Source organism: Neophocaena asiaeorientalis, unplaced genomic scaffold, assembly GCF_003031525.2.
Source record: "Neophocaena asiaeorientalis asiaeorientalis breed wild unplaced genomic scaffold, Neophocaena_asiaeorientalis_V1.1 scaffold69, whole genome shotgun sequence".
NCBI lineage: Eukaryota > Metazoa > Chordata > Mammalia > Artiodactyla > Phocoenidae > Neophocaena > Neophocaena asiaeorientalis.
In genome coordinates this window covers 3,642,215-3,667,011 of record NW_020174373.1, presented here as the reverse complement: position 1 = coordinate 3,667,011, position 24,797 = coordinate 3,642,215, and the positions used below count along the sequence as shown (strand labels likewise).

The window sequence follows — 24,797 nt, the reverse complement described above, 5'->3', positions numbered from 1 at the left end:
CTGGGTGTATCCTAACAGCCTTTTGAGAACTGTCTTACCTGGAAGAAAGGGCTCAGCTCATGAACTGCCTGCCTTTGTTGGAACCGCACACTCAGAAACATGGTTATAAATGTCTTCCAACAATCCCGTATTTTTTTCCATCTTCTAAAAGTAAAGATCGATACAGCTTTCACTCTGTTTTTTGAGGATTCTAGAAACAGGATGAATGTACGTCCTAACTCTCTTTGCAAAGGTGACTCATCTAGAAGGAACATGACCAATTCAGGACCATCAGGGGAAGGCAGAGCAGGACCCCAGGCATGCACCTTGAGCTTTGGATGCAGGTGGGATCCACACAGGTGAGGGCAAGTGGAAACATGGCACCTGCCAAACTGCTCCCTCCTCACTGCCCGCAAAGACATTTAGGAGCAGAGCAGGGACCTCCCTTTGGGGATATTTGGGGATAACCTCTCCCCTGCACCATCTGAAGGCTTTGTGACCCCGGCCAGGTGGGACAGTAACACCAACAAGAAACAGGTAGTGGAAGGGGTGTGGCTGCCATCCCTGTCTGCCCTAAGATGCTTGACACCAACCCCCGGGGGTGTCAGGACAGGTGTGAGCCGATCCCCATGTCCACTCACAGGGTAGACCTTCCTTGTCAATTGTCCCGTGCTGGTCCCCATGGGAGGAGATCCCCGAACTACAGACACCTGATATACAGTGGCTGTAAGGACTCCACTGTTGTGAAATGCACAGAGACCTGAAGGAAGGGCCTGACCTGCTGCCTGCTGCCCAGAGGCAAGGTACAGCATCGGGCCACAAACACCCGTCTTACTCAAGTTCTGCAAGGTCCCACACCAGCCAGGCGGGCTACCCAACCAAGACCAATACCTATAATAATGGACAAATGACATTTCATGGGGACACACACACACACACGCACACGCGCACACACACACACACATTCCTCTCCATAGATTAAACACCTAACTGTTAAGCATGAGACCATAAACATAATGGGAGGAAATATAAGACAAATGCTATATAATTTGGTGGGTAGAGAAAGCCCTTTTTAGCCAGTTATCAATCCCCAAAGTCAAGAAAGAAAGGCAGTCAAATCTGACCATGGGAATTCATCACAAGGGACTCTATAAATAAAATGAAACTACAAACAGAAAAGCAGGAAAAATATTTGCAACATATAAGTAAAATATTCATGTCCTTAATATGTAAAAAGCCAATACAAATCAACAAGAAGACCCACAATCCAACAGAAAAGTGGCCAAAAAATATGAACAGGGGATTCTTAGGAGAAAAAAATACAACCCTGGACTAAAATGTAGTCTCAACTTCACATGCAGCAGAAAGGGAAATTTAAGTAGTGAAAGAGTATTTTCCACCTGACAAACTTACAAGTAAAAATATTGGGCTGGCCAGAAAGTTCGTTCGGGTTTCCATAAGATGTTATGGAGAAACCCCAACGAACTTTCTGGCCAACCCAATACTTTCAGAATCACACTGTTAGAATCATAATTCTAGAGTTGGTAAGATTATGGGGAAATTAACATTCTCATAGATCCTCAGTGGGTGTCCCCCTGCTGTGGAAAAAACAAGGGTAAGTCATTTTACTCAGTCACTACTAAAACTCAATTTTTAAAGACTCTTTGATCCAGCATTTTAATTTTGGGAATTTTTTCTTTAAAAAAATGCTCCAACAAGTTCATCTAGAGATACAGAGAAGAATAATCATGACAGCATTGCTTGAAACAGAAAAATGAAAATTTGGTGGGAACTCAGATGTCTCTCCCAGGGGACTGATTAAGTAAACCACAGTCTAAGAGCAAGGACATGAAGATTGAAATGCTGATACTGAAAAATGCCTAAGTATATATAGGTAAGTGGAAAATGAAAATTGCAAAACAGTGTACAGAGTTTGTATAAAACACTCTCAATAATAGGCATTGCATCTTAGTCTTATATAGCACTGGCAACATATAAGACAGGAAAGCTATGGAGTGATCCATGAATGAGGTTACCTAATAGGGGTGGGGTCACATGGGGCGATCCCTTTCTCTTGCTTGTGTCTGCATTACTTGGTTTTGCATAACATGGATGACGCTGGACATCAGAAAAAGCATTACATCTAGTGAGGAGAACATTCAACTTAAAAAAAAATCCAGATGACACTGACAACAATTTAAAGACTTCTTTTCTCTTACAAAAGGGTATATGAGATGCAGGTAGACAGGGCCCTCAGAACTCTGCTCTTGAATTCTGTGGAGCCCAGAACAAAAGGGTGACCTCGTCCTGATACACGACAGCCCCTGCAGGAATAGAAAACTGCCCCAAAGTAGCGGCACAGAAGAAAGCATGATTCTGGGCTGGTCAGCGATCTTTCACACCCACTGTGTCCACCAACCCATGCCCTGTCATTCACAAAGGACTGAAACATACACTTCAGAAACTGTCAACAATGGGAAATCTTGGCATAGGTGATTTGATTTTCATGTATCGTAAATTCATTTCCTTCAAGGCCGCAAGGAGTATGAACCTCAATAAACATATATTCCATATTACTCAGCCATCAAAAAGAATGAAATAATGCCATTTGCAGCAACATGGATGGACCTAGAGATGATCATGCTACATGAAATAAGTCAGACAGAGAAAGACAAATACCATATGATATCACTTCTATGTGGAATCTAAAATATGACACAAATGAACTGATCTACAAAACAGAAACAGACTCACAGACATACAGACTTGTGGTTGCCAAGAGGGAGTGGGGTGGGGGAGGGATGGCTTGGGAGGTTGGGATTAGCAGGTGCAAACTATTATATATATATATATATATATATATAGGATAGATAACAAGGTCCTACTGTAGAGCACAGAACAGGGAACTATATTCAATATCCTATGATAAACCATCATGGAAAACCACATGAAAAAGAATATATATATATATGCATAACTGAGTCACTTTGCTGTACAGCAGAAATTAACACAGCATTGTAAATCAACTCTACTTCAATAAAATTTAAAAAATAAACGTATATTCCAGTAACAGTACCCCATATACTATTTGCAGAAGCCCTCCATTTTGAAAGTTCACAGTAAGCTCTCCCAAACAGCCTAACAGCACATTTTCTTAATTTTTTGGTACATGTCCTGAAACTTAGTGTCTATCTTTGTTAATTGAGCATAGTAGTTTTTTTTTTTTTAATCCTGTCTTTTTATTAAATAGATTTGACAATCGTGGAAAGAGAAGGATATGTAGGTGGGTCTGTATTAGTCACTCCTTTACACGTACAGGTTGTCATCATTTCCTGTTCAATGTTTTCTTCAAGTTTCAAAACTTCGTTATGTATCTTGCATTCAGGTAAACAGCGGTCTGTAATGGAAAGGATTTCATTTCTCTCCTGTCTAGATCTGCTTGAATGAAAGATCTGTTCATTAGGCAGAGGTTTTTGTAATACCAGACCCTGTCAAAAGTCCCAGGGATGATGCTGTCTGCAGGCTCTGTTTCCTGATTATCTCGGTAACCAGGGATTACGGTGATAGCACTGGAGGTCATAATATATCTGATTCAGAGCTAAACTGCCGTCCCAAGCATATAGCTAAGATTTGATAGTCTGGAATAAACTGGTGCATTTCCTTTTTAAAAAATTCAATTTCCACTTTGGGGAATTAGCATCTCACGGAAGTCATTGAATTAAGCAAATTTTACAAACTCATGCATTTTTTAAGGTGTGTTATTAAGGATGCAGTTGAAGAGAAAATGCAAAAGGACAAGTGTAAACACACACATACACACATACACTCGCTCTGTCTCCCAGACGACTTAAATTTTTTTCAAAATTCCAAAAGGGAATTTTCAATGAAGGAAAGCACCAGTGAGAAAATAAGATCCAGGCTGTTGCTTGAGCTGAGTTTTAATAATTGTGTCACTGACGGCTTGGGATTCAGAAGAAGTGTTGGCTGAATATTTGAAATACACTTTGTAAGCTAAACTCAGAAGTATGGTTAGCAGAGGCGACTTCGTGAAAAATTCAGCTGCTGGAGCTCCTTACCAGATCATCCTTGGAGGATGGGGCTTGTGAAAATGTACTGACCCCACTTGATAAACGACAACAGTATTTTTGTTGTTTGATTAAAAAAAGAAAGAAAACTGACCTCTTTAGGAATCAATACGGGACGGCATATGTAACTTTCAAAAAAGTTGCCCTCTCTGGGTACAAACTATTAGGTATAAAATAAGCTATAAGAATGAACAACACAGGGAATATAGCCAATATTTTATAATAACTGTAAGTGGAGTATAACATTAAAAATGGTGACTCACTATACTGTACACCTGTAACATAATATTTTACTTCAATACAAAAATTTAAAAAATAAAAAAATATAATAAGATGCCCTCTTTCACGCATTAACAAAGTTTTTTTGGGGGGGTGGTTTTTTTTTTTGGAAATCGTAATGCTAGCAATTTGTGGTGAGCTGATACTACAAATGGGTACAACGCATTTCTTCTGATACTTATCTTTTTTATCAATTTCTTTGTATGAGCTCTTTCTGTATCACATAGATTTTCTTTTCATTTTACATAGTTGTCGCAAAGGCTTTTTAATCGATTTTGGTCTGGCTAGCTGCTTCTTTTGACATCAGGAAATAATAGATTTTGTCATTAAATCTAGCAATCTTTTCCTTTAAGTTTGTCCTAGTTTATCCTTCCCCCGACCCTTTCCCCTTTGATAACCATAGTTTGTCTTCTACGTCTGTGAGTCTGTTTCTCTTTTGTACATAAATGCATTTAGTTTTTAGATTCCACACATAAGTGGTACCATATAATACTTGTCTTTCTCTGCATGACTTACTTCACTTAGTGTGGTAATCTCTAGGCCCATCCATGTTCCTGCAAATGGCATTATTTCATTCCTTTTTATGGCTGAGTAATATCCCATTATATATATGTACCACATCTTCTTTATCCATTCATCTGCTGATGGACACTTAGGGCTGCTTCCATGTCTTGGCTGTAGTAAATAGTGCTGCTATGAACATTGGGATGCATGTATCTTTTTGAATTAGACTTTTTGTGTTTTCTGGATATATGCCCAGGACTGGGATTGCTGGATCATATGGTAGTTCTATTTTTAGTTTTCCGAGGAACCTCCATATTGTTCTCCACAGTGGCTGCACTAATTTACATTCCCACCAACAGTATAGGAGGGTTCCCTTTTCTGCACACCCTCTCCACCGTTTATAGACTTTCTGACGATGGCCAGATGGCCATTCTGACTCATTGTGGTTATTTGAATTTCTCTAATAATTAGCTACGTTGAGCATCCCTTAATGCAGAGCATATTTTTAAACAAAAATGCAAATTAAAAAAAAAAAACACATTTAAGAATTGCCACCACCTCCAACCTCCGCTGCAGAAGACTGGGCAATACACGTGCTTTCCTTCAGAAGCTTAAGAGTTTTATGACGGAACGCTCCACGTTCTGGTTCCTATGACCTCAAAGTGCACCCCCAGCAGGGCTCACGACCTCGGGCCCAATGGCTACAAAGTGACAACGATCCACGTGTTACGAGCACCCAGCTCTTAGTACCGCCTCTACGTCCCTGAGTTGACAGATGGGGCTTTGCTGCACAGGGCTGGGAGCTTTTAGAGCACATGGACCACCCCTGTTCCTCCCCGAAACCTCTTAAAAGCTGGGACCTTCCACTGGTGACCCACCCCTGCAATAATTTCCAAGCCCCGATTGTGACTGTCTAACTCATGAAACTGGAAGTTCAGCTCCTGAACACGTGGTCCCTAATGACTCAGCATTTCTCCCTGTAAAGTCCACCGTGAGCCCTCCAGCCCCCCGCCCAGCCATAAACTGCCAAGGTCCCCATCTCTGGTGTGTCCCTGTCACTCCATCTCTGGTGTGTCCCTGTCACTCCAAAGGTGCCCGCTGAACACCCTGGCTTCCCAGTCACTTCATCTCTTGACGTGAGACGACTGCATCCTGGTCTTTCACTCACCATCCTAAATACATGCCGCAGGGACCTCCCCGGTGGTCCAGTGGTCAACACTCTGCGTTTCCACTGCAGGGGGCACGGGTTCCAGCCCTGGTCGGGGAACTAAGATCCCGAATGCCACACTGCGTGGCCAAAAAACAACAAAAAAAAACTAAATACATGCCATGGATCTGGGAACAGCTGGAATTGTTCTACTCCTGAAATGTAAACACGTTCACCTTGTCCTAGCCTGCCAACACTTTTCCTACCACCCGATTTGGACCGCCAACCTATCACCTCCCAAGCCACCAGTCCCCTTCCTTCTCCCTCCCCCTCCCCTACTCTGCCAGCCCAGTCGCTCTCCTGACGACCACCCAACTCTCCCGTCCAGTCGTGTTTTGTGGTATACCCCGGCAAAATCTCAGTCATCCGTCAACTCCTTGATCCTTCTCTCTGCCCCTGCATCGGACTGGAAATCACTCAGTCCCCACATGTGGATGCCAACACTCAAATCACAGTCTCCAAACAGCTGAGCTACACACAGTCTGATAAGTCATCCCTGTGCTCGAGTTCCTCTGTGCTTCTTCAAAAGGAATATCCATGAAACTAACACAACATTGTAACTCAACTAGACTTCAGTTCAAAGAAAAGGAATATCCAACCTCATTGACCGCCAGCTCCTCAAATATCCCTCGCTTTGCAATCTGATGCAATCCTGAAGTTCACGGTCGCTGAATGCACTGCTGCCTTTCCACCTCTTCCTTACGTGATGTCTCAGAAGTCCTGGTTGGCGCTAATCCTCCTTCCTTGAGATGCTCCTCACCCCTGAGTGCCATGACCCTACTTCTCCTCGTCGTTATTCTCATCCTCTGGCTGTTCTTTCGTTGTTCTTTTGGGGATTCCTCCTGTTTTGCCCTTCCTTTGAATGCCTACCTGCCCTTCCATTTTCAGGATGCCTCAGAAACAAGCACATGATTTTCACTTTTTTTTAAATTGGAGTAGAGTTGCTTTACAATGTTGTGTTACTTTCTACTGTACAGCAAAGTGAATCAGCTCTACGTTTACAAATGTCGCCTCTTTGTTGGATTTCCTTCTCATTTAGGTCACCTCAGAGCACTGAGTAGAGTGCCCTGTGCTCTACAGTAGGTTCTCATTAGTGATCTATTTTATACATAGTATCAATAGTGTATATTGATACACTATTGTAGTATATGTCAATAGTATATGTCAATCCCAATCTCCCACGTCATCCCACTCCACCCTTCCCCACTTGGTGTCCATACATTTGTTCTCTACGTCTGCGTCTCTATTCTTGCCCTGCAAATAGGTTCATCTGTACCATTTTTCTAGACTCCACAGATATGCATTAATATATGATATTTGTTTTTCTCCTTCTGACTTACTTCACTCTGTATGACCGTCTCTAGGTCCATCCACGTCTCTACAAATGACCCAATTCTGTTCCTTTTTACGGTGGAGTACAGATTTTCACGTTTTAAAGAAGGTCTCATTTATCAAGAATGAGAGCATTTAAAAAATTCAAGATGGAAAAGTGACGTATTGAATCCCAAGCGAAACACACAACCTTACAGCTCAGATAACACTCTCTATGGAACAGAAGAAGGACGAAGAATATCGACATTGCAATGTTAGTTCTCGAGAACTAGAAACAGGGAGGTGGATTTTGAAACTTTTATCCTGGATTAAGATGGAGATACAACTTGAGTCACAAGGTGCTCGACTGCTTTTAATATTCTTGCAAAGCCATCGAATCCACTGCCACACGTTTTGGACCAGTATCCACATGTGTAAGAAAAAGCCATGCTTTCCTAGCAATTCCAGCACCACAGTCAGGGCCTTACAACTTACAGGCACCTGCTCCCCGTGAGTTGACCTTGAAAAATTACTTACTGGGCACCTACTATGGGCCTGGTCTACAGCATTCTAAAGAAGATGTCTTCTCCAGAAACTCAACCAGAGCACTTTTGCCTGAGTAAATGCACCTGTCACTGAGGGGTTATTCACCGTACACTGCATTTCAGACTCCAAAAACTATTTTAATCCAAGAGTTTTAGAAACAGTCTGTTTTTAAACGGATCATTCCTTAGACCTATGTCCCATAAGCCAAACCCTGGTTAGAATTCTGCTGTATGTTTGAGGGACTTGGACCAATCCCTAAGCCTTCTTATTTTCAGAGTTTCCTTGGGTTTCTCGAGGCTCTTGGGACCATCCTGACCTCCTGCTAAATGAGGCTTTCCAATGTATACTCCATTTGCCAAGACAGATTTGACGTGTGGCCAAGAAAGCTCTGTGGCACATGGCTTACTACACGGCAGGTATGGAAAAGGATTCATTCTGTACCATCCCCACCGGCTCGCCTTTCATGAATTCATCCATTATTTTTCCTTCCGCTGGGTTCACTGTTCTATCCCTGTACCCACAGACAGTGGCGCTGCCCAGAGCCCCAACGGGAAAATCACTAGCTGGAGAAACTGAGGTTGCCTTATCGGACACGGCCCGTAGGGATGCCAGATCACAGACCCCAAGCAATTGACAACCAAACTCCTGAAGACTTCCGGGGTCCCACTAAGAAGGTCGGTGTTCCTTCCACGTAAGAAGAAGACTTAGTGTTTTTGTTTGAAAGAAAGAATCTCACGTAAGCCACGGGGTCCCAACCCTTAGAAGTGGCAGGGATTTTTTTTTTAACTGAAAGGTTTGATTTGAAGTCAGAGATTTATTTTTATGTTCACCTCATTGTTCTCGACTTGCATTCTCTTTGTAGGTTACAGAATTTGCTAGTCTCATCCTGAGCAAACTTAAAGCGCATGGCAGGCAAATTCCACCCGAGCCCCTGCAGCTGTGAGCACTGTAACGGGGACACGTCACAGATAACAAACCCCTGGCGGGAACCACTTCCATCCCTCCACCCGCTCCCTCTGCCCCCCACCCATTCACAGGTCTCTGGTAGATGTCATTACAACAGATAGAATGTTACACGCCCCCGCCCCCCTCCCCCCAAAGAAAAAATACTTGGAGTGCATTGGAAAACACTGTGATTTTACCCATTTGTTCCTCCCCCAAAGCTGTGCTGCTTGAGAAGCTGAAAGTCAGACTCGGCAATAGAGCCCCGACTGCCCAAAGGCTTCACCCGTAAGTGTGCCCTGCTGAAATGGTGAGGCCGGCCACCGGTCACATACGGAGACCCTTCCCCTTCGAAACCACTCGAGCGTTATCTGCACCTCCCTCGGGACATTCATTCATTCCTTTCTGCTCTGGGTTATTACAAGATCAACTGGAAGAATCTTAAATCCCTTAGGAGCCCCTAAATTCTCCTAAGCCAAGGTCTCATCATCATTGCATTCTCCCTCAAAAAAACAAGGAAACAATGTTAGGCACACAAATGGCATCTACTAGAGGTGATGAATGAAGGAACCGGCTCTTTCCCTGTGACTTACTGTTGACTGTAAACCACTCTGACGCAGCAGGAATGCTGCCCTGATTGTTGACAGCACGAAGGGAGGGGACACCTGTGAAGCCCCGGACCAGGTGCAGGGCACACACTTCGTAGGCGGTGGCTGTGAGTATTAGAACATTACCCACCCCTCGAACTGCACGGCAGTATTCGAGTTCCAGGATTTCAGCTACCCCTGCCAGCTTTTACCGCGAGCTCCACGGCATAGACCTTACACCACATCTGCGCGGTCAGTCCTTCCTGCGTCATGATAACAAGACAAGCTACAGAGATCACACAGGTAAGAATAAGGCCATCCAGCACCATGATATGGAGCGAGATTGGCCATGGCGGACAATTAGGTAAGAAAGGTTCTTTTTATGAGTTTGCCTTTACAGGTACAGAGAAACCCACAGTGCGGAAAGTTATGCTGCATATAACGATGTTGCCTCCAAACATTTAGAAAGAAAATGCTCTAAAGGACAGAGATGTGCCCTCTCTGGGTAACATCCTGTAGCTCAGCTGCCCATGGTACTAGCAGCGTTTCTTTTTAAGCCAGTACTCTCATGTTATTTTATTACATAATTATCCAGAGTGCTACAGTCCCCTTCTGTGTGACAATAAAAGGCTCATTTTGGAAAGAAGGAATATTCCTCCAAATGCTCAGAGGTATTTGTAAAACAACAGAAACGTCCTGAGAAATGAATGTAATGGTTTAAGGGAAGGATTTTTATTTTTTGGCAAAAAAAGAACACAATCATCTATTAATATGATATCAGGGTCTAACGCAGATCTCGAAGATTAAAAAACATTCTCTGTTTTATTCAAGAGGGACCAGTAGCAGGAAAACATTGGAAGTTAGACTTTTTTAATGAGTCAGGGTAGGCATGTGTACTGCTCTAATTAAAGAAAAATTGATCAGTAAGTGTGATGACACCAGCATGAGTTTGCTTGCTAGCCAACAAATGTCAGAGAGGTGTACATGAAACCTGTTACACTAACATATAACGTTCATTAAAGAGATAAAATATTCTACTGACTCACACCACGAAGTACTCTACTGATTTACACTACTACGGTGTGGAAAATGTATACTAATTTACATGTACCGTTTTAAGAATGAAAAAAGAAGGCAGGCTTGTATGGGTGTATGTCAAAGCCCTAAGTATAATGAATTCTTCTTACGAATCTCATTAGGCAGGTTGTTCTGGTTTTGTTTTTCCTAGTACGTATTCAGCATCTGTGCTCACTTCTGTTATCTGACAGCATCACAGACAAGGTTAGAAAAGAAAGAAACTTGGAAGTTACCTCGTCTGAATTCATCAGGCCCACAGGTTTAAGACACCTCTCAAGTTCACAGAGATAGTAACAGAAAGAGCTAGAAGCTAGAAGAAGGGTGCAGTCATCTTGTCCAAAAGACGGTGCTCCTTAGAAGATTTAAATGAAACAAAACTTGCTCTTGTCATTCCCAACGTTGGTGACCAAATCATGCTCAGTTTGCTTTTAATACAAACCAACCAAGAAACTCTGCGGCCATGTTCAAACACCTCCAAAACATCTCGATGAAAAAACTATCAATCCAGGGCATAAAAAGAAAAGGAAGGAAGAACAAGAGGGGCAGGGGGTAGGGGGAGGAAAGGAAAAGAAAGGAAATATGCAAAAATCTTAAGCAACCTGTTCACGGGTGCCATTTGCTCAATTTTGTCCAATTTTGTCCAGATGGAGCGAGCAACGTCACCATAAGACACATCTCTGGGATAGATAGGAATTGAATGCAAAGTTCAGAACCCACTGATTTTTCCATCCCTTTGCTTAACCCACATACTCTGTCTTCCTCTACACTCTGTGGAATAGACTCGAGACTGCTTAGCTGTGCAGAAGAAAGCACGGTCACCATGATCTCGTGTCGATGTGCAAGACACCGTTTAAAAAGGAAACCTCAGGGCTTCCCCGGTGGCGCAGTGGTTGAGAGTCCGCCTGCTGATGCAGGGGACACGGGTTCATGCCCCGGTCCGGGAAGATCCCACATGCCGTGGAGCGGCTGCGCCCGTGAGCCATGGCTGCTGAGCCTGCGCGTCCGGAGCCTGTGCTCCGCAACGGGAGAGGCCCGTGTACCGCAAAAAAAAAATAAAAAAATAAAAAGAAATAAAAAGGAAACCTCAGAAGGAAGTCTTACCGGTACCTCTGAAAAACACGCTACGTTTCTCAGAAATAGGGTAATCTGCTTAGGGAGAAGGGACACAGAGAGCAGGGTAATCCCTGCCGTCCTCACAGACGCAGCAAGAAGCACACAGCTGGAGAAGAAGGAAACACAGTGGGGCTCACAGCATCCACGAAGACTGCAGCGCTACTGCCTCGAGACTTACCAAGGCCGTAGCCCATGGCGAGTCCTCTGCCTCCCGAATCTACCCTGTGCCTAACTTTGCTACAGGCAAGGGGCTGTTCACATTGAATTGCTAAAAGAATAAGTGGTGATAAGGATTAACGCTTTGATTCATTTTCTTCGTTCATCTCTTTGATCACCAGCCCACAGACCCAGACTCCTCTTGCTGCTGTACCCATCGGTAAACACAAGCATGGACTCGGGGCTGAGATGCGTTTTGTATTCTGCTTACCTTTCACAGTTAGTGTTTTTTGAAACACAAAAACAAAAAGCACGTGCTGTCTCTAAAGGCATTGGGGACATAGGTGGAAACTCAGAGGAAGTAAGATAGAAGCAGGAAAAGCCTCAGTCACATTGGAAGGACAGACTGAAGATGAAGGGACACATACCGACACTCCAATCCATTTCCTCGGCAGCATCTCCATAAGCGCCGTGTTTACTTTTGCCGGCAAAGTCCTTCGAAGAGAAGAGAGCCGTGTGCATGTGCAGGAAAGCCAGGACAAGCAAGAAAGGGGTCTTAGCATTCCTGAAAAAAACCCCAAAATCCAAGAGCAAAATAAACATGTTGGCCACCGTTGTTGTTTGTTTTTTATCCTGAAAGTGAAAATGTTTATTCCCTTGGTTAAAAAACATGGCATTTGTAATTTTTCGGTCTCAAATGATAATATCAGATTCAGCATACTAACTGAGGAAAATTAAATCAGCTCCGACTTAATGGCAGTGAACTCTTAAAAATTTTTTATTTTGTATCGGAATATAGTTGATTAACAATGTTGTGTTAGTTTTGGGCATACAGCAAAGTGATTCGGTTATCCATATACCTGTATCTGTTGCTTTTCAAATTCTTTTCCCATTTAGGTTATTACAGGATATTGAGTAGAGTTACCTGTGCTATACAGAAGGTCCTTGTTGGTTATCTCTTTTAAATATGGCAGTGTGTACATGTCAATCCCAAACTCCCAATCTATCTCTCCCTGCTACCCTTCCCCACTGGTGACCATAAGTTTGTTCTCTAAGTCTGTGAGTCTGCTTCTATTTTGTAAATAAGTTCATTCGTATCAGTTTTTTAAGATTTCATGTATAAGCAGTATCATATAATATTTGTCTTTTTCTGACTTACTTCACTTAGTATGATAATCTCCAGGTCCATCCATGTTGCTGCAAATGGCATTATTTCATTCTTTTTAGTGGCTGAGTAATATTCCATTGTATATATGTACCACACCTTCCTCATCCATTCCCGTATGTTCATAGCAGCACTATTCACAATAGCCGAGACGTGGAAGCAACCTAAGTGTCCATCAACGAATGAATGGATAAAGAAGATATGGCCACCATTCTGATTAGGATCAACCTATGATTACACGATGCAGTTTGAAAATTCAGAAAATACCACTGAATGATGCTGAATACTGAATCTCTTACTTGGGGGATGGCAAGTCTCTCTCCATAGGTAATCACTGCACCCTCTACAGTTCAGCAGACTGATGTGCTATGTCCTTGAGATATTCTCCAAAGAGACAACTCAGAAAAAAAAATGTATTGGAGACTGACCTACTTTTTTCTTGAATTCTATTCTTCCCTCTCTCTCTGAAATTTATATGGATCGAAGCACCTACAAAACTGTATTCTTTCTGGAAAACACACACGCGCGTGCGCACACGCTCCTACCTAGTAAGGACACTATCTTGAGTTGTCAACTACTTAGAGCCACAGTTCAAAGCCAGTTCAACTCTGCGTGCCGCCATGTTGCCCACCTTCTCTTAGAGAACAAGTCTCCTGGCAGGAACACTCCACTGTCAATACTGAATTTTGGAAGTTGAATGGAACGTCCTCTGAACTGGCCTCAATCTGTACTTTAGTCGAGAGAGATGGATGGTACTGCAAAAGCTTTTCGTAGTTCAGAGTACACCTAAACCTAGCCTGGTGGAATTGTTGAGAAAGCACAGATGCTGGAGCATTATAAGTCCCTGGAGCGTTAAAAGTCACTGGGCACATGTGGTCCTTGGGACAACTTCCAGGCAGCATGGTTACTGTAGGGAGGTCTGGGGGTTCACACCTGAGTCTGCTCAAAAGGATCAATTAGTCACATCACTTCCTCTTGACATCTAGTGGACGTCTGAGAAATGCACTCAGTTGCTGTGTTTCAGTTTCAGGCAATAGCCTTCTCCTATACCTTATTCCAGGCGACCATCAGCAATTCCTTTCTGGCTAAAAGGGAATACTGAGTGAGTGCCCTTTTGAAGGCTATCAGGGCATAAATGAAGAAGGGAATGAATGCATTAATGGGTGAATGAATGCAATTTCTGATAAAGCATCTGCTGGTCTCCCCAAGGATCACTTATATGCTCTCCTTCTCCCACTAGACCACAGGCTGGGGCATGTCACCTACATCTGTGGATTCCTGGCACCAGCACAACGCCTGGCAGGTAGCATCGCTTCCGTAAACCTCTGTTATTCAATGAAATATTGCATTAGCTCTTTCAGCTTCAAAAGTACCACCCAGACCTTTAGTGAACTACTTGGGACTCATGAATGCAACGTCGTTCATGTAAAAGTTGCTCTACAGCAGGTATTATTATATATATGCGTGCGTATATATTTTATATATACAAAATAATATATATACACATATATGTATAACTATTTTATACACACACACACACACACACACACACACATATGTGTCTGTGTGTGTGTCTACCTATATATGTAGATCTATATCTCCAAATTTCTAACCTAAGTCAAAAGTCTCTGGCTGTTTTGGAGGAATCACAACCTGTGTTCGACATCTTGGCCATTGAGCAAAAGTTCTAAAGGAAGAATCTATTTAATTCAAGCAACTAGCAAAGGTTCTAAAGGAAGAATCTATTTAATTCAAGCAACATTGCTTGTATTTGTTTACTTACTGACCTAACCCCTCATGATAACCAAAACCACTTCAAATTTACAACTGGGTCTCACAAATGCCGTTACTTTACCTTTAATAAATAAATGGATGACACTCCTCTAAATTCATTTTCAATTTCCTAATGTGAATACAACTTGGGTTCCTACAGCTCCTACCGCACTTGTGGGTCAACTGCTCACATCTACTGAGTATCACACTTTCAAGGTCGCTCGCTTTTGGGAACGGAAAATAAACACAAAAGAACACACTATGAGTGAGTCAGGCACTTCCTGTTCTCTGAAAACAGCAACTTCAGCAACTTGCTGTTGATTACTTGAATAGTGTTTTATATTTCCAGTGCTGGGAGATGAATTCTGTCACATGTTTTTTTTCTTTTACAAGAGTATAAAATGAAGAAATACTGTTATTATTTCACAGCTAGGATAGCCAAAATAAAAAAAAAAAAGGTTATAAGTGGCTTGCCCCACTTCTCTCAGTAACTAGAGTTTGAAGGCAGGAGAATTAGAACCCACCACCTCTGTTGTATAAATCTCACTGTTGCCTCTCAGAAAGAAAAGAAGAGATATTCACGTGCAGACAGACGCACAGGGGCTGTCATCCGATCTGATGATATTTGCATGAGCGTGTGTACCAAAGGCATCCCTTGGCTATCTCAAAGGGTACATACCCTTGAAGACCCTGAAAGAAGTGAGACTAAGCCATGGGACACCATGGACTTTGGCCACACAGGTGGCCTGTTCAATTTCCACCCTAGTCATTCTGGGCGCACGTTTCCTCACAACTGGATACACTGTACCTCCTTCTCAAGAAGCAGATTAGGGCGCTAAAAACTGGCTTGGATTTCCCAAAATGAACATAAAATCTCACTCTTCATACTCGTCCCAAAATAGACAGTTACATTACGAATGGGTACAATTTCACTGCCACCTGAGGCTCCTCTGCTCTCCCATTTATCTTTAGACTTAGCGTTAAGGAAAATAGACAAGGAAGCTTAAAAACTCCATTTCCCAAGCATGTACATGGTCATAACTTAAAATGCAGGATGTGGGCTTCCCTGGTGGCGCAGTGGTTGAGAGTCCGCCTGCCGATGCAGGGGACACGGGTTTGTGCCCCAGTCCAGGAAGATCCCACATGCCGCGGAGCAACTGGGCCCGTGAGCCATGGCCCCTGGGCCTGCGCGTCCGGAGCCTGTGCTCTGCAACGGGAGAGGCCACAGCAGTGAGAGGCCCACACACCGCCAAAAAAAAAAAATGCAGGATGTGATTGGCAGAGAAGGATGAGCTACTGCACGCCCAACAGCTTGGAAAAAAAATAAGAAAACTGAGGAAAGAGGCAGCCATCAACATTACTGGCATTTTATAATCACAGGGATCACGAGATGAAGGCATTTGAAAACGTGAGGTGAGGATGAAAAAACAAAGGATAAAGTGGGGGCAACAAGCAAACAAGGGAGCCCAAGACGAACGTCCTTCATAAAGAGGGCAGGAAGAACAGGTGAGTCCAAGAGGTACCCCTTTGGGGCTCAATCAATGACCATGGGATGTGATTTCTGTCTTGTAATGTAGGGGGACCCTGGGTGGAAGGGGAGAGGGTCATTCATGCATTGATTATAAATAGGCACCTATGTACAGAATTATTTTTCTGTAATCTCTTTGGCATCCAGTAGACTGCCCATGACAGATACCAGCCAAGGTGCTAGGTGTCCAAGAGGATTGATGAGGTTTTATACACAAAACCCAACCCTGGAACATTTAGGGAGGCGTACCCAGCTGCACAAACTCCGAACCACGAAGACTTACCCTCCGGGAACAGAGGTGTGGTCAATGCAGCGTGGGCGTGTGGGCTGGACGGACATCCGCCATTGCTGCCCTGCACACATCCTGAGATGTGACTGACAGCTTGATCGTTGGTGTGGGGGGAGGAGCCCTTGCTCAGCCTTATCCTTCAAGAGTGCAGGAAAGGCCATCGTCCCTCGTTCAGAAGGCCCAGGTCTCTCTTCCTCTCTACGACCTTGAAAACTAAATGATGCTGGGGCAAGTTGGCGGGAGGGAGATCTCTCCATAACTGCTTCGCTCCTTTTTTATTAGCTGGAGTACTTCAGTAAACAACTCTCTTGAGAATTTATTGCCACTGTCTCGCACGCTGTGTGAAAAGATAGAACTTTCAGCTGCTACATGCCTTCCCTCTATTTGTTACAAATACAGAAGGCAGCTCTGCACCTTCCCGGCAACCTGCAATCACTCCAATCTCAGAGTCAGAAAGATTTACATCCCGTCCACGCGTGAGTGAAACCTAGGCAAGAAGATGGCTATGGCATTATTATTATTATTTTTTCTGTCTGCCACAGTCTTGCATACTGTGTTCCTCTTCTCAAAGTCTGACCTTGATTATTCACCGAGTGTCCCCATTTGAGTCAGCGTCGGGAATGACAGGAATGCAACTAGGGACGTCTGTGCATTCCTCCTGAGACCCCTCAGATGCTGGTGATTAGACTAAGGCATAAACCAGGTAGCGCTGTCAACAGTCACCCAGCCGGAGTCCGTGTAACCACCACTCTGTACGCACAGAGATGGACACACCTGGCTGTTCACTTCATCCATCCAGGCCTTTCGCATCTATTCTGCCCACGTGACTCCAAGCACTCACAATATAAAGCTAAGCTGGACCGGCTCCTGCCATCAGCAACCCACAGTTCAGACAAGACCATCAATAATTGGTCTCAGCTGCTTTAAGTTCCACGATGGAGCACATCAGAGGATGGATACAGAGAAGGAGAGTGAATCTCAACCTGGTAGGGGTCAGGACTCACTCCTGGAGAGAGAGAGAGATTCCAGAAGTTCCTGCCGTGTGCTTTCCATAAATGCATCGGTGTCTGAGCCACTGTCCCCTGGGTGCTATTCAGATACAGCAGTGGACGATGGCAGAGACGTAACCTGTGTACTCACCCGGTGAGCTTTTAAAAGCACACTTCCTACGGCATGTGGCCCCAAACGATTCACTGAACACTTCAGAATACATTTTTTAAAACAAAAACCCCACTATATGGATTTTTACCGCTAACTGAAACATACCACTAATAGGATGACGATTAGTTGGGACGGGGGAAAACCTGGGAACAATTTTAACTTTCTACTTCTTTACATTTTTATACTGCTTTGATTTTTTAAAGTAGCACATGCTATTTTCAAAACCACAGAAAAATGAAGTTCTATCTTAAATATAAAAACGAAGACAGGAAAACCATGAAAGCCACCTTTCCCCCACAAAAACAGAGGGAAAAGAAATAGATACCCAGGTGTGAAAGTCGGTTTGTGTAACGAGATTTAAGATGCTGCCCTGACTTCAGTCATGCTGGCATCCCCCCAGCTATGACAAGCACCCCTGCTTCCCCACAAGCACCCTAGCTTCCCCACAATGGCCTCATCCGTGAAGCTTCACGACGGGCTCTCTTTGTGAGACGATCCTTCACAGACAGCCTTGCCTGTGACTCTATGTGACTCCTATAGATTATATGGCTTTGTACCCACAATGGGGTACAGTGAGGACGCCCGACTGGAGACACCATCCATAATCGGGCTCAACCCTCCACGCACAGCTGGACTTCAATCAAAGGGCTTGAGGTCAGCCACACGCCCCATTCCGGAACAGGTGGTGGGAAGATTCTTTGATGCTTCCGGCTTTAAATTACCTGGCATTCATTCGTTAAGTGTCCTAACCCGGAGGTATTGAACATCTGTAGGAAAAAAAGTCAAATTTCTTTATGCTTCAGGTAGAAGCAAAGAAGTAACAATTGAAATCGTTGTAATAGGAGATTTGACACTAGGGAAGAAGATGGATTTCCAAACTACTACTGTTTCTGCTTCTGCTGCTTCTTCTGTTTTTGCTTCCACTTCTGTTTCTGCTTCTTCTCCTTCTGCTTCTGTTTGTGTTTCTTGTCTTCTTCCTCCTCGTGTCCCCCTCCTTCAAGTCTATGCTTGGTCCCTGGCAAAGACGACAGGCTCACGACAAACTGACGAGAGGCCCTGTCCACTCTCAGCTTTCTAGACGGAGCCCCTTCCTCTCTGGAGAAGGACCCCCGCCCAGTTAAGTGGACACAAGGATCCTAATAGACTATCTCTGGGCACAATGCAGGTGGGAAATGAGTGGGGACTGCCTTGCCGAAGGGTTCATCGTGACTTGTCCTGGAAGCAGGTAGAGGAAGTATGGCTGAGTAATCATGCCAAGTGCTCAGGAGTGCCCTAAAAGGATGGGGGTACAACAGCATGGGGGTGTGCCCCCTTGAATGGACCCTCCAAGGGAAACAAACAAGACTGCCTGTGTTACCCCATCCCAGGAAATCTGCCCTGTCTGGGATACCTCTGTTAGTAGGTGGATGCCCGATATAAAGATAGGTCATCTATTCTACAGGTTCCCTCCCAGCCTGGACCCACGAAAGAAGCACATGCAGGATGTGAGCAGACCACCCTCACGCTTCACCAGAGGGAACCAGGGAAGTGAGTATAATGGGGATCCCTTCTAAGACGTGGAGCACACAGCAATTCACTCAACATCAGGACCGAATGCTAAAAAACCAGGCCAACATTTTTTAAAAATCGAGAAATGTCCAACTTAAAAAAAATCCCCCGGAATAGTCCCCCACACACACGCAAATCGGTATTTCTGATTTCTCTGGAATGTTGGGATGCTGGGAGTACCACCCGCACTCCTTCGGGACAGCAGTTAGCAGGAGCCCTCAGGAGTCAGCCATCCGAATGCACTGCACCAAATCCAGCTCCCTCGGGCCCCAAGCCTCATCCCGCCCAGCACGCATTTCCTTGCCAGCCGGGGCCTCGGCGTATTTGCGCCTTAACGCCTGACGTACCAAAGCTCACACCTCCTGACTCCCGTTTGGGTCATAATCCTGGGGCACCAAAGAGATCTGGGGGTTTGATGAAAAAGGGAAGGTCTGAGCGTGCTTTATCCAGACTCCATTCAGGTAGGAATGCCGTGGGCCTGGACCCAGGATGGCTACAGACAAGCGTCCTCCAGAACCGCATTCCACCTGCAGCTTTTGCTCAGCCTGGAAGGAGGGGCGCGTCCAAAGAACCACTCCCCGTTCCTAAGTTCATGTCCTGCTGCCCGATGAAAGGTAGAAGACGAACTAAGGGACTTCCCTGGTCGTCCAGGCGTTAAAACTCCGTGTTCCCAATGCAGGGAGCCCAGGTTTGATCCCCGGTCACAGCACTAGATCCCACATACATGCCGCAACTAAGAGCCCACATGCTGCAACTAAGACCTGGCGCAGCCTAATAAATAAATAAATATTAAAAAGAAAAAAAAGGAAACCAATCAAGTAGCATCTACCCTTACTGAACAAGACAATTCTTTGATTATTTAACCTTTTCACTTTTGAACGTGTCTGTACGCGCGTGTTTCCCTGTGTGTTGCCCTTAATCTTTCATCTGGTTTACTTTTCTCACCAAGAACTAAAGTCAATGTCGCCCCTATTCTTTTCTGGCTTAAACTAATGAAATGATCCCTTTGCTCCAAAGAAGCTTTGTGTCCAATCACAGCTATTCATCACGGCCACTGAGACCACAGCCCAGCTGGCAAGGTGAAAGGCTAGGCTGGAGGTACCCTGTAAATGCATCTCGGGACCCTGAGTGTGCAAAACGCTGACAGCACTAGGACAGGATAAAAGGTCAGATATCCGATGATACATTTATCAGCTGTCACAGGGCTGAGGGTGTTACCATGACACAAGCGATGCTTGTACAAAGGCGTATTTATTTACTATAAAACTGCGGACTACAGAAAAGGTCTGGGGTGGGGGGCTCTTCCCCAAGACTCCCCACCAAGGGCAGGACATTTCCCTGTGGATGTTACTGCCCGCAGTCACTCATACTCCTCATAATTCTGATGTCACGTGGCTTCCCTGTGGGGAGAGGTCAGGGATCAGGGCTTGGTAAAGTTAGAAAAAGGGGATCTTACAACTCTGGGGAATCCGATGAAAAGTAGAACTCTATGTCATCTCCAGCTTTTGGACTTGTTTTCTGGTAGACCCTAAAGGACACTTCCATGAAGCAAAAGAAGTATCTGAAAATGAGCTTACCTGAAAATGGTTACCTTACCTGAAAATGGTTACCTTACCTGAAAATGGTTACCTTACCTGAAAATGGTTAGCATTGATTTCACTTTTGATTATAGGCTTTAAAGCTACAAACACACACACACACACACACACACACACGTGTGTGTGTGTGTGTCTGTGTCTGTGTGTCTGTGTGTAATGTCAATGCAACTCCCATAAACCAGGACCTGGAGAACAGAACACTCCTGGTAGATTTCATATGCATTTATGAATCCAGTAACTGGATACCCTAAACTATACAAATTATGTGGGTTTGCATAAAGTCATCACTTTGGAATATTTCTTCAGAGTGAGGGTGTCTTTACTGGCAGAGAAACACACAGTGGTTCCTTTCAACTGAAATGCTTTTTCTAGCAACGAAACGCCGGTTTCAGTGACTGTAGGGAGCAAAGGGGCCAACAAATCTGGCTCTTGCCGTGGCAGAAATGACCCGGGTTCACCTCTCTCTATGAAGGACGATTGGAAACGTGAATCTCTTTCCACCCGCTGACATCGCACCTTTTTCAACGCAGTTCAACCCGAACTAAAAAACTACCTTGGGAACAAAATTAACTTGCTAAATTCACCCGTCACCACGTAGCCTTTATCTTTTCGGAATACTCAGCCACTTCTCCCTCGCCACGGTTAAGGATTGTACTACGAACATGAGTTTATCTAAGAATTCCCAGGTGTGTTCTCCTTTGAGGGCATGGGACCCGGATGCTTCCATCTGGAGAAGGGGTATTGAATTTCCTAGTCTCCTTCCAAATAATCCACACTCGAACCTTACTGGTAAGTCTGCAGAGTATATATGGCAGCAAGGAAGGCAGCCAGCTTGTTATGGTCCGCTCAAGAGAGCCCTCACAGAGAGTTAGGTATGGGTTCTAACCCACTATCTACTATTCCCTGTGGGGCTTTTGCTCTCACTCCAAAGTTCTGAGCCTCAAATTCCTCCAAAAGAAGACATCTCTTCACCCATCTCCCAGGGTCCTTTTGTAGCACGTAAGAGGTGACGGGTATGAAACGTGACCAAGAATACGTGTATATCCACAGTGCCTGGCGTATATCTAACCAGTATCTGCTAAAACTTGAACACATCCCTAGCTGGGCACCCAAGCTGGATCTGTTTTACAAAGCATGGATGGGAGTCATGACCAGGGAGAAAGCTGGAATGACTGAAGGGCCCTTCATTCAGGGCATATAAGGAGGATTAAGTATCTCTAAGAAATCTACAGGTCATTCCTTTCCTGTCAGAGCAACAAGGATTTCTTGCTAATTAAAGTGTGTTTAGGATGACCTGTCTCGAATTACTGTACAGCTTAGAACATGTGTTGAGCTAATTATCTAGGTCTCTAATAGTAGAAGCATCTTCCCAAGATAAGTTCTATCCCTAAAAGAGTAAATTAGGGTGAGGGATCGTGGAGTGCATAGTTATATATTCCACACCGTCACTCTCCTCAACTTGGAAACACCTGCTTGTAATCCCGGGCACGTACCTAAATTTGGTTCAGCAGACTTCATCTGAGAGAGTCACAAACCAATAAAGCATCATCCCCTTATGCCCTTGTCATCTGTATCTTCATATCGCAAGTTAGTATCTCGAGAACAAACGTCTGAGTATAAATCATTTCATCCACAAGGTTCAGAGAGAGAATATAAATGTTAGAAATGAGAGCTTAAATCATTTTCCTCATCACCTTTGACAAATGAACCCAGGGAGAGCTGTGTACCCCAAAACTGGTTTTTAGATCAATACACTGAAATAAAGCACTGGTTTCAATCGGAAAATTTTGATTCAAGAGCATCTGAATAAACTTCACAAACACTGTTATTGCTTGGACGAGGTTTTCCTTCTTCTGCTTCTGAGTAGCCCTGAATCCATGTCTCACAGAGCTCGTAAGGCCTGCCTAAATTTCTCAGGACATTCTGGTCAAAGAGATACACATTTAAATGTCTTCAGATCCATGAAAAAAATTTTTATAAATATGATAGTGTCATAGTCTGTTATGATTCTTTGGTACCATATTAAGGCAATTCTCTCTAGATTCCCGAAAATAACAATTCAGCAAATCAGATATCTCCTGTAACACAGGAAGACGATGTTACCCAAGGATGATTTTACCTAGATGTTTAAAATCTTTGAATCTTCAGATAATGTATATGAGAAGTTTTTTGTGTGAATGACATCATGGTACACACGTGGTAGTATTGTCACTAATACTGGCCAATTTATGCATCGCTCCAATGTGGGCAATAGTCGTTTACATTAGAATCACCTATTTAAAGACTAAACCCTTTTCAAATCATTCAATAAGCATAACCTCCCGCTATGGTGTTGCTAGAGCATCCTAGATATCTAGTTCTGGAAGAAAACTGCAGAAACCCCATTACAATCCAGATAAACTGGTTGGACCGCTAAGTGTCGGAGAAATGCAAATCAAAACTACAATGAGGTATCACCTCACACCGGTCAGAATGGCCATCATCAAAAAGTCTACAAACAATAAATGCTGGAGAGGGTGTGGAGAAAAGGAAACCCTCCTACACTGTTGGCAGTAGTGCGAGTTGATGCAGCCACTATGGAAAACAGTATGGAGGGTCCTTAAAAAGCTAAAAATAGAGTTACCATATGACCCAGCAATCCCACTCCTGGGCATATATCCAGAAAAAATGAAACCTCTAATTTGAAAAGAAACATACACCCCAATGTTCACTGCAGCACTATTTACAACAGCCAAGACATGGAAGCAACCTAAGTGTCCATCAACAGATGAATGGATAAAGAAGATGTGGTATAAATATACAACGGAATATTACTCAGCCATAAAAAAGAATGAAATAATGCCATTTGCAGCAACATGGATGGACCTAGAGATGATCATACTAAGTAAGTCAGACAGAGAAAGACAAATACCATACGATATTGCTTACATGTGGAATCTAAAAAAATAATACAAATGAATTTATTTACAAAACAGAAACAGACTCACAGACATAGAAAACAAACTAATGGTTACCAAAGGGGAAAGGGCAGGAGGAGGGATAAAGTAGGAGTTTGCAATTAACAGATACATACTACTATACATAAAACAAATAAACAACAAGGACCTACTGTAGAGCACAGGAAGCTCTACTCAATATTTTGTGATAACTTATAATGGAAAAGAATCTGAGAAAGAATTTATATATGTACATAGTATATCTATAGTATATGTAATAGAATCACTTTGCTGTACACCTGAAAGTAACACGACATTGTAAATAAACTACACTTCAATAAAAAATAAATGAAATTAAAGTTAAACAAAGATGAACTGGTTGAGGTTCAATACCCTTAGGCTAATCAAATTTGTTTCCATCCAGTCCCAAAGTCATACGCCAAGGAACCCATTAAAATTCCTCCTGATCATATGAATATTCATATAGCCTATAGATTCAATCATCTGTGTCCAAATACCACATGCCATCAAGATGTGCCTCACCCTGGAAGTTGAGGATCACTCCTGAAGCCTGTGATTTTATAAGGAGCATTGTATGATTCACCCGCTCCCCACAGGTTTCTGAGGGATTGCTAGTCAATGGACAGGGACAGGAGAGGGTTCCACTGCTTCAGCAAGTTTGCCAAACAGCAGACAGTTGTATTCTGGCTTAAATGGGTAGGTCTGCCATCCACAGAGTGCCACTGTACCTCGGAAAGGCCGTTCTCTTACTTGTAAAATACAGTAAGGCTCACCCGTGAGGTAAAAGCTTTGTCTACCATGCAGACTGGGACCCACTGTTGAGTCATGACATTAATTTCGTGTCACAACCAGATAATTAAAAAAAAAAATAAAACAGAAGGGAATCAGGTAGGAAGTATCAGAAGTTATCACTCTAGGAAGAAATAAATCCTTTCTGGAAACTTTTGCTTCAGTTAAACATCTGGGTATGACATCTCATTGGATGATGGTGT

The 24,797-nt window shown here is 43.6% G+C and overlaps 1 protein-coding gene across 2 annotated transcripts in view; it reads right to left on the bottom strand.

Annotated features, from left to right (window-relative positions):
* The window catches only part of STS (steroid sulfatase), a 180,439-nt gene that overhangs the window by 53,519 nt on the left and 102,123 nt on the right, over positions 1-24,797 (bottom strand). For both annotated transcript variants that reach the window (XM_024756278.1, XM_024756277.1), the window contains one exon: positions 12,215-12,351. In XM_024756278.1, the coding sequence (XP_024612046.1) occupies positions 12,215-12,351 (137 nt within the window). The remainder of the gene's footprint in view (positions 1-12,214; positions 12,352-24,797) is intronic.